At 25.8% G+C, this 11,184-nt stretch overlaps 2 protein-coding genes across 2 annotated transcripts; one reads left to right on the plus strand and one right to left on the minus strand.

Annotated features, from left to right (window-relative positions):
- The first annotated feature begins 470 nt into the window (after positions 1 to 470).
- Positions 471 to 2,500, plus strand: HER10_EVM0012338 (uncharacterized protein). The gene is made up of 9 exons (XM_035481735.1): positions 471 to 742; positions 855 to 993; positions 1,055 to 1,239; positions 1,295 to 1,331; positions 1,390 to 1,457; positions 1,511 to 1,548; positions 1,600 to 1,935; positions 1,991 to 2,058; positions 2,131 to 2,500. The coding sequence occupies exons 1-9, from the start codon at positions 617 to 619 to the stop codon at positions 2,316 to 2,318; spliced, it is 1,185 nt and encodes a 394-aa protein (XP_035328598.1). The 5' UTR covers positions 471 to 616; the 3' UTR covers positions 2,319 to 2,500.
- A 7,865-nt stretch (positions 2,501 to 10,365) lies between these two features.
- HER10_EVM0005127 (uncharacterized protein) lies at positions 10,366 to 10,946 on the minus strand (the record flags this gene model as incomplete). The annotated part of the gene is made up of 2 exons (XM_035474751.1): positions 10,366 to 10,727; positions 10,883 to 10,946. The coding sequence occupies 2 exons, from the start codon at positions 10,944 to 10,946 to the stop codon at positions 10,366 to 10,368; spliced, it is 426 nt and encodes a 141-aa protein (XP_035327961.1).
- Positions 10,947 to 11,184: the final 238 nt, after the last annotated feature.

The raw sequence follows: 11,184 nt of genomic DNA on the forward strand, positions 1-11,184 counted from the left end.
GTAAACACTGTTATTTTGAGATAAACCTCGAGATCTCAGGTTTGTTGGATAACCTCATCTTCATCCAGCCAAGAAACTTTTACAATCGCCAAAAGATAGCCCATTCTAATCTTTTTCCATTCCAGTTTTGCGGAGTTCATACTCAAAGCCACTAGCGTGTATGGGATGAGTCGGTTCTCAATTGCCAACACCCCACTCAATTCCACACCTTGTGCATTGCGTGGACAGCCGGCCACAGTTTTGGCTTCGGAATGAGGTTGGCCCGGCTGGCGGGCTAGAGCTAGCGCCTCAGTCTTGGGATGTGGCGCGCGACTAGTGCCAATGCATGCGGGCGCTCAAATTATCAGAGAATGGTTTCAAGCTACTGCAGCGATGCAGCTAGTTGTGTTAATGTGTGAAGAAGAGCAATGCTGCAGAACCACGGGATTTCCAACGGAGACCCCGCTCCTTTGGGCAGATCATGTTGAATACTTGAGCTTGCCAGGCCTACAAAAGCACTTGATATATATTCTGTTTTCTGTCTCCATTAAACTTCTCTCGTAGGACAATCTGCCTCTTTTAAGATCTCCAAGTTCATCACTACCAGAAAGCCGACTTTTACGGTTTGACCGAGACGATGAAGTTGATTCTTCTGGGATTCCGTATCTTGGCGGCCATTGCGGTGTTAGTGGGGGCAGAGTCAATTTTCGACACAAATGCGACGGCAATCGTTCAGTGGCTTATTACAACACCAACGTGCTCAGTATGTGTTGATCAGTATCTCCTCGTCTTACCAAACGTATCTTATCGGGGACATATCCAAACCGATACAGGTTACGTCCTACTAGAACATATACTCATACAGATCATTCAAGATGCCATGCTTCTCCGAGGTACTATCATCAGGACGCTGCCAGCTGAGCGGGCTTGCTAAATGCGCCTGTACAAACGACGACCTTCAGCTACGAGTCTCTACATGTGTACAATTATCCTGCGACTTCACTGATCAAGTTAGTAAGTATATCCTATTAACGTGTGATATTCCTAGGCTCTATACTGAGGTTACTTGATTCAGATGCGTTACGAAAATCACAAGTCCTGTGCTACGAATACCCAACTACTTCTCGGAGAGGTAGCGCCCCGATATTCGCCCTCGCGCTACCAATTATCACGTTGATCATCGTATTATTAAGATGTTTTGCCTCATGGACAATTGCACGTAAGCTGTGGTTGGATGACTATGTTACTCTAGTAGCTTTGGTATGCTCATTAACGCTCTCATACCGCCACTTTTTCTCGGCGCTAAAGGTTTTAGGGACTACTTATTATTTCCTCGGTATGCGGAGCAATTGGTAAGAAGCATGCGGTCTCGCTATAGCATAGAAGCTTTATACTGATTTTGTCCTGTAGCCAATTCCCTAGGCTTCGGCAAGCACTACTGGGCCGTCAACCCCGATTCGGCCAAGACGCTTCTACAGGTAATGAACTTTCACATAGCTGAGTCTTGACGCGCACCTAACCAATTCACTAGGTGTTCTACGCCCTACAAATTATGTATAACCTCGTAATGTGAGTTTTACTCCGCAGCGCTGCCTGCACTTTCTAACTGAATTTGACCAGTATCACCGCAAAAATTGCAATCTGCTGCTTCTACCGTCGAATATTCCCTAATAGGTGGTTACAAGTGGCTACAAAAGCCGCTATTATCCTGATTGTTGTGCATGGGCTTATCTTTTTCTTCCTGATCGTATTCCAATGTATACCGCTAGCTATGATCTGGAATAAGTCAGTTAAGGGGCGTTGCCTTAATATTACGGCCATTGGGTATACGGCAGCTATAATAGGTATTATGGAGGATATAGTGCTGCTTATTATGCCGATCCCGATATTATTACAACTACAACTTGGACTTAAGAAGAAGCTTGGCTTGGTCTTCATGTTCAGTCTTGGCTCATTGTAAGGAGCACAGCCTCTCTATCGATTTAATAGAAGATGCTAATGGGACACTCAGCGGGTGTATAACCAGTATCGTTCGACTAAAGTATTTGGTCTCCTTTGCGAACACCTTTGATCCAACATGTAAGTTATTCCTTCAAGGGAGGAGGACGCCTACCTGCAACAGACAACGGGTGCTAACATTCCACTTGACAGGGGACAACACAGACATCATCAGCTGGAGTAGTGTGGAGGTCAACGTGGCTATCGTGTGCGGCAGCTTGCCGTTGCTTCGGCCCGTGTTCAAGTACTTGTCAAATCCCTTCAAAGCAGTCAAGGTGTCAAGCAGTGAAAGCATCTACTCCTTGCAGCGGAGAAGGGGACTGAATTCACCTGAAGTGTGATGTTTAAGGCATCCACTATAGGTGGGAAGGTTTTGCTATCGAGGAAGACGCGAATTTCGCGTCAGATGTGTAATCTTTCAAGCATCACCTACTATATCGGTTTTCTCTCGTGTACGACTATAACACTGTTTACTTAGTATTCGCAGCCTCAACTTCTACTAACGTACTCACTACGACTAGCTAGCCGTAACACAAGTTAGAGCCTATTAAGTTATTTATTTATCTATCTTTCTATAATACTAATCTTATATTAGGTTACGTAAAAAAATTAAGTTTAAAAACGAAATTTAAAAACATAAAAATAAAAAATCGTAAGCACCTCGCGCTTTTAAATTTATTAAAGCTCGTTTAATAGTTACTAATATACTTTATACTCGCTATTTTTAAATAAAAGTCCCGTATATTACGGCTAGCTAGTCGTAATAAATATATTAATAAAAGTTAAGGCTACGAATACTAAGTAAATAATATTATAATTATAAATAACTTCCCTAAAACTATATCTATAAATCGTAAAATAAATAAGGTTTTAGTAATTAATTATAATTTTATTAAAAGGGTTCTTAATAAAAATAGTTAAAAACGATTATAAAATCTAATACTAAGTTAATTATTAAAAAGCTATAAAGTTTATCCTTAAGCCTAGCTTAAGTTTATATTATATATAAGTCTCGTTCTTAAATATATCCTTTATAATATTATTATTTATAATTAAACTATTTATTAAATAGTTATTTATCCTATTATATATAATTATCCGTTTTATTTTTTATAAATATTTATTTTTATTTTTATTATATAATCGTAGTTACGTAACTTATTTATAGTTTTTCTATTTAAAGAGGAATTACCTAAGTTTATACTCTTATATATATAATATAATAGTTATTATAGGTTTTATAAAGTAAGCCCTAGTTTTTATTATACGTATTAAGTTATAATATTAGCTCTTTTTTAAAAATCTAGTCCCTAGGCTTATAAATAAGTTACTCGTTTTTAAGTTAGGAAATTATTAAATCTATTTTTATTAAAAATATATTAATACGATATTAAGTTAAATTAAAAATTAAAATCTTAAATAGTTATTTCTCGTTATTAATTACTACGTATTATTCGTTTTTAATAAAAGTATAAAAATAATACCTTATTTAAATTATTATTTACGTAGTATTTAGTATTTAGTTCTTTTAATTTTAAATTATAGTATATATTATTAGCTAAGTATATTATATAATGCTTTTAATACTATTTATACTCGTAAATATTTATTATTTTTATATTTATTATTTAATTAATAATATAATTAATTATTTAGTAATAAAATCTAATTAATTAGATCGTAAAAAATAAGTAGAGGAGTTACGTTTTTAAAAAGAGTTATAGAGTTATAAAAAAGCTAATATTTATTAAAAGCTTAAATAAAATTAAATAAGTTGTTATTTAAATTAGAGCGTTTTATATTTAGAAATGAATAGTTTTAAAAAAAGTTATATTATATTAAATAAGTTTTTAAGGATATTAAAGAGGCTTTATTAATAGCTCGTAAAATATAAACTAATAGTATTTTTAAAGTTATTAATTAGGATACTATAATAATTAGGAGTTTTAAGTTTAATTTTAATTTTAATACTTTTTAAAAGTTATTAAAAGTTCTAAAAGTTCGTAATAAGTTCTTATATATTTTCTTTATATTTATAGTTTTTATTTAATTAGGAATTCTCGTATTTCGTTCTTAACTTTATAATTAATAATTCGTTCGATTTTATATTTTAGTTTATTAAGTTTTATAATAATATAATCTTTTATATATAAACCTTTAAGTACTAGTTCGAGAAATAAAATATAAAAACTAAATAATATTTTATTATATCTAAAAATCTTAACTTATAATTAACGTTTAAAACTTTTAAATAATTTCAAAAGTTTAAGTTTTTATAATTTAATTTATTATTTAGTTATTTTATTTTAATATTGTAGTAAAAGAAATAAGTACTATCTCCTTTTTCTAAGGTTAGTCCTTTAATCCTTAATCTATTTATATTCTTTTTATATATTAATATATAAACTTAAAATTTAAAAATATTTTTTTAGATTTTTAAGTTTTATTATATTTATTACTATTTTAATAGCTTATAGTCCTTATCGTACTTCTCTATATATTATTAATTAATATTTATAATTTAAATAGAACGAGGATTCTTTTATATTTTTATTAATTATATTATTATATATAAATTAGGCTATTAATAATAATATAACCTAGTTATTCTAATTATAGTTTATATAATAACGGAGGTATGTTTTAAAATCTAGTTAATCCTTTTATTTAACTATCGGTTTATAAGTAAAAAAATTAATAATTTATAATTTATACTAAATTACGAGATTAAAAATCTTTAAAATTTTAAAATAAATAAAAAGCTTTTATTAAAAATAATTTCTTTCGGTTTATTATAATTAGTAATAACGACTTTAAAAAATATATACTAATTCTTTTACGTTACTAGCTTTTTATAAAATATAAAGTAAGCGAACTTAGTAAGTTAATTAACTATAACTAAGATATTATTATACTTTATATTTATAAATAGTTCTTTTAATTTTAGTAATTTAATAATAAAATCTTATAAAATTAATTATTATATTTCTATAAATAGTTATAATAGTTATAACTTATTATAAAGTTTATATAAGCTATTTTTATTTTTTTATAAGTTGCGCAATCCTTAATTATTTTTATAATTTCTATATATAATAAATTTATTATAATATTAACGAATCCGTTTTTATATTTTAATAACTCCTTAGTAACCGTATATAGGTATATTATAAATTTTTATAATAAGCTTAGGGATTATTTTTTTTAAGTTAGTATTAATCTTTTTAGTTATTATAAAAAGCTTTATAGTTAGTATAAGGCTGTCCTTTTTTTTTAAAAATAACTTATATTTTCTCGGGACTATAACTTCGTAATTAGGTTTTTATTAAGAGCGTTTATTTTATTATTTTCTAAACCTTTTTAATAAATAATTTAAAATTATATTTAAATAAGAACTTGCTCTATTTAATTTATTATTTATTTAAGTTCTTATTTATTATAAAGTTCATGAGTTTTTATAATCTATATAAATTATAATTTTATACTTAGTTCTAGATAATTATAGTTTTTATTTTTAAAATATTTCGATAATAGTTATTAGTTCTTTATCATAAATTTACTAATTTAATTCTACTCCGTAAAATACTTTAAAATAAAAATAATATAAGTAAAGTTTTTTTATTTATTTTATTATCTTAAGACCGCTCTTATAATAAAATCTAAGGTATTAATCTTAATTTTAAAAGTTTTAAAAGTTTAGAATTATAATAATTAGTTTAAAAATAACTATATTCTTAATTTCAATAAATATTTTTTATACTTTAAATCCTAAATAAATAAGGTATCCTTTTATATTAAGTTATTAAAAGTTTAATAATATTAATATAGTCCTAAGAATTATTAATAAAAGTTAATAAATCTTAAGAATTTTTATATATCCTTAACGTTCTATAGTATAGGCTAGTCCCTAATTATTTCTATTTTTAATATTTATATATAGATTTATTTTAATATAATAATATATTTAAGGAAATTTATTTTTATATATAAAACTTATATTTAGAGGGTTTAGTATATAACTTAGCGTCCTAGAGTTTTAAAATATTATATAAATATATTTTTATATATCTTAAGGTTAGGAGAGAAGATAAGAATATTATTAATAATATAAATAATAATAAAAATATTAATAAACTCTTAGAATATATAGTTAATTATTATTTAAAAGTTATTAGAGTATTAATAAGTTTAAAGGGTATAATAAGATATTTAAAAAGTCTTTTATAAGTTTAAAATGCTATTTTTATTTATATTTTTCTTTAATTCGAATCTAATTAAATACTTCTTTAAAGTTTATTATAGTAAACTAATTAGCTTTATATAATAGATCTCTAAGCTCGGTAATAAGTAATAAGGGATAATAATTTTTTATAATTTCGTTAAGTTTTTATAATTAATAGTAAGTTTTAATTTTCCTCTTTTTTAATATAAAGAATAAAAGAAATTTTATAAAAAATTTGATAGTTAAATATATCCTTTTAAACTTCTTATTAATATATTTGTTAAAGTATTTTTATTCTTTTTAGTTTATTAAGTATATTAAATAGAACGTAAGTTATACTCTTTTTTAAGTTTGATTTTTATATTTTAGCTACTATATTCTAATAATCCTATTTTTTAAGTTTTATAAATAGTTTTAAATATATATAGTACTCCTTAGGTATAGTTTAGAATTATTATGATTTTTAATTATTGTTATTATATATAAACGCCTTATAGCTTTTACTATTTTAATAAAAGCTATATATTATATTTATTTTTATTTTTAGGTTATTAAAAATCTATTTAAATCCTTTTTTTTTAAGTTGTTTAGTAACTAGACTTTCTTATAGGACCTAGCTAGTAGTTTAATCTATTTATAAGTTATGCTTTTATAATTATAAAATTCTTAAAATAACGTTAAGGTCTCTAATCTTTGTAATATTATATTATAGTTATTTTTATTAATTATTAATATATATTAAAAGGTATATGGTCTTCTAATTAATATATTTAGTATTATAATTAACTTTTTCTTTTTTATTATTTATAATAAATATAAATTATCCTTTTATATTTATAATAGGTCGAGCTTATTTACTATTCTTAGTAATATAAAGCTTTTTATACGCTACTATTAATTATAGTGCGTAGTTTATATTTATATATTTTAAGCTTAATTTATAAATATACGTTATTATATTACTTAATTATATATAAGAACTTTCTTTTAGTTTTTATTTTTCGTTATTCTTTTATAATTAACTTAATTAATTTTTAAAATCTATTCCTTAGTTATACTTCTTATTTAATTTATTTTTCTCGTTCTTTTAAGCTCGTAATTTAAGAATATAATAAATTTAGTAATAGTTATACTTATATTCATCCTATTTTATATAATTATTATTCTAGTATTATATAAAGAAATATAAGTCTAATTTAAATATTAGTTTATTAAGTTTATTAAAATATATAAGTATTTAGTTTAGTAGTTAATTATTAATATAAATATCCTTAATAAGTAGATTACTTCTTTAAGGATAAAAGTAATTATTTTTTTAATAAGAGATACTAAAAGTACTTATTATTAAAATATTCTACTTAAAATAATTCTTTATAAAATACGTCCTTAATATTAAATAAAAGCTATCTCCTTTAATTAGTAGTATTATAAATACTTTTTAAATTAATTAGTTTTATAAAACTATATTATCTAATTATTTTTATATAAGTTAATATTCTTATATTATAATTTTTAGGTTCCTTATTAAAACTAATATTATTTATATTAAAATAAAATCTATAATTAATTTCTATTTAAATACGTTATTAAGTAACGTTATAAAGTTTATCCGAGTTATAAAATAATTTTTATTAAAAATATAATTATTAGAACTAATCTTAAGTTTGTTTTTCTTAAGTTAAAAGTCTATTTTTATTTTTAATTTTAAAATTGAGGTTAAGCTTTTAATTATTTTGATTTTATTTTTATATTTTAGGTTTTTAAACTATTCCTTAATTTTATAAATAAACTTTTTATTTCTATTATTTCGTCTTATTATATAAATAAATTTAGTTAGTAATTATATTTCTTATACTAAGATTTTTTTAGTTAGTATAAAGATTCTTCGTTCTTAGTAATTATCTTTTATTAAAGTTTTCTTCTTATTATTATAATATTTAAGCTCGTCCGGGTTAATTACTAAATTATACTTAGATAGTTTTATAAGTTATTAATAAAGTTTAAATATATTTTTATTACGTTTTTGAGATTATTTATAGTATTTTATTTTTAATTATAATAAAAGTCTTTATTTTTAAAAATAATTTAAGGTATTACCTATTTATTATTATTTTAATAAATAAAGTAGTTATTATTATAATAAGTTATTTATAAAAGTTATTTATAGAAGACTTCCTTATTAATAATATTAGTTCGCTTTTTTAAAATAAGTTAATATTAAATATATTTAGGTTATTAGTAATTTTTAGTTATATATCTTAGTTTATTGTAATTATAATACTTAAAATCTTTTTCTAGCGGGGTTATTTTTTTAATAATACTAAAGTTTATAAGTTTGCTATAATAATTAGTAGTAGTAATTATTAATTTATACTTATACTTATTATTAAGCTTAGGGCGGTTATTTTATACGTTTTACCCTTTATATTTAAAGTATTATTTATAAAATCTATTATTAATCTTAATAGTTATATTAATATAATTATAAAATTCGTTTAGTTAGTCTTAATAAGAGAGTTTATTTTTAACTTCCTATTTTAAACTATAATAAAAAGCTATTATAAATACTTTACTACTTTAATAAAATTTAAAAATAACTTATTAGAATTCTAAAGTATACTTATTAACTAAGCCCTTTTAAATAAGGGTTATAAGTCTTTATTTAGTAATTCGTTCTTTATTTAGGTTATTAAAAGTTTTTTAAGTCTTTTTAAACTTATTATAGTTATTAAAAATCTTTTAATATTTATTTCTTATATTCTATATTTATTTTCGAAATAATTTTTATAAAAGTTCGAACTAAATAAGAGTATCCTTTTTAAAAAGGATATTATATAATAAACCTTATTTATTTTAATAATAAAAGAAAATTTATAATAGCATAAATAAGCTTTAGTTTAAATAAAGAATCCTTAGAGCGTATTTAGGGACCCGTTATAAAGTTCTAATTTAAAATATTTAGCTCTAAGTATTAAAAGGGTCGGGTACTAAGAATTAAGTATAAAGTTACTTATTTTTATTTTTAAATTTAAATATTATATTATATAATTATTATATAATAAGTATAACTACTTAAATAGGTCGCACTACTTAAATAGGTCGCGTAATATTATTATTATTAATAATTAATATATTTATATTATTTAGTTAGTTTTTATAAAATAAACTTATTAAATAAGAATAATTAAAGTATTATAACTAGCTAATTATAATAAGTATATTAATAAAAATTAAGGTTATAAATATTAAATAAATAGTATCGTAATCGTAAATAATTTTTTAAAACTATATTTATAAGTTATAAAATAAGTAAAGTTTTAATAATTAGTTATAGTTTTATTAAAAGGGTTCTTAGTAAAGATAATTAAAAACGATTATAAGATTTAATACTAAGTTAATTATTAAAGAAGTTATAAAAGTTTATTTTTAAGTTTAGTTTAAGTTTATATTATATATAAGTTTTATTTTTAAATATGTTTTTATAATATTATTATTTATAATTACTTAATTATTTATTAAACGGTTATTTATTTTATTTATATATAATCGTCTATTTTACTTTTTATAAATATTTATTCTTTATTTTATTATATAATCGTAGTTATATAATTTATTTATAGTTCTTTTGTCCTAAGAGGAGTTACCCTAAGTTCGTATTTTTATATATATAGTATAGTAGCCGCTATAGGTCCTGTGGGGCAGGCCCTGGCCTTTATCATGCGTATTAGGTTATAATACCGTATTAATATAGCGAAGGTTTTTCTTATTATTAGACCTGCTGGAATAACAATAACTGGGACTAAATGTACGATACCTCAGGAGTGACTGAACCTCTGTTCTATTACGTGGATGTTCCGACACGTGCTTGTTGAAGGTCGAAGAGAAGAACCTTAAAGAAGTAAGAATGTGGCTTTATTTATAGGAGGGTAGCTTGCTCACGTTTGGTTAGAGTGCATAGTCTGAACAGCTAACTTTATTTTATTTGCGGTCTAACTTAGTTGCTGTAAACTTTCTTGAACTATTTATAATTAGATAGTATTAGATTAAATAAGTTTGCAAGGCTCACTGGAACTGAGGATAGGTTTCTCGGCCTCAACATTGTGTGGTCCAATTTGACGCAGAATATCCCTTGCATACGCTGCAGCCATTATGGCCGTAAAGCCTTGCTACTCTTTACTTTTGTGAGAGTTAGAGTAGTCGCAGATACCCCGGTTGACTAGACATGGGAAGTTGTTTATCAGACCGGCAGCCTCCATCTCGAAGCAGAGAACATCCCTTTCAGCAGCCAGTTCGTCCCGCTTATGCGCATCCTTCATCAGATGATTCCCGCTAGCGATCAAGCCGTAGTGGATGGCAGGGTCGTTATCTTCTTCGTCACGTTCATGTCGGGCTGTAAGGTAAGCGGCATTATCGCCACATACGATTTCATAGCCGTCAGGTGAATCCGAAGGATGTACAACGTAACGCTTGTATAATCTGTCGCTTATTAAACCAGGTCGTGTATACTTCTTCCGCTTCTTGATCTTCTCTAACTTCGCATTTACGGTATTGATAAGCTAGTGGCCCTTTATTTCATACGTAGCCCTGAGGTTGGCAAGAGCCGTTCGCAGCAGCACTGGTGGCTAGTTTAAAAACCCGGTCTCCTAGAACGAGCTATTCTGGATGGTTTTGCTGAAGTCGTACTGGAATACCCCGCTATATCCGCCACCTGGTTTGCTGATGATAATATTACCGAGTCGAATGTCATGCTTTGGGCTAGGCGCGCCGCCTCTAATACCGACTATTAACCCGATGCGTACGTTCGGGAAGCTATGGAGCATGTCTTTGGTTACCGTTGCCGCTGAAGTCGTGCTATATTTACCATCGGGCAAGACGGTAATGACGATATTGTGGCTGCCGATCCTGCCCAGAACGTAGCTGTTGTTATCGTGCTGGGCGACTTGTCGCGGGCCTGCATGTTCCTCGTCGAGGAAAGCCCGGGCCGC

The sequence above is a fragment of the Colletotrichum scovillei genome (genome assembly GCF_011075155.1).
Source record: "Colletotrichum scovillei strain TJNH1 chromosome Unknown Contig00010, whole genome shotgun sequence".
NCBI classification, from domain to species: Eukaryota; Fungi; Ascomycota; class Sordariomycetes; order Glomerellales; family Glomerellaceae; genus Colletotrichum; species Colletotrichum scovillei.

Bases quoted from the DNA above. Each gene is read 5' to 3' on its own strand.
- HER10_EVM0012338 (XM_035481735.1), top strand. From the start codon at position 617: ATGAAGTTGATTCTTCTGGGATTCCGTATCTTGGCGGCCATTGCGGTG. The intron at 994-1,054 runs GTAAGTATATCC...TACTTGATTCAG, and splicing joins CGACTTCACTGATCAAGTTA to ATGCGTTACGAAAATCACAA. The intron at 1,549-1,599 runs GTGAGTTTTACT...GAATTTGACCAG, and splicing joins ATTATGTATAACCTCGTAAT to TATCACCGCAAAAATTGCAA.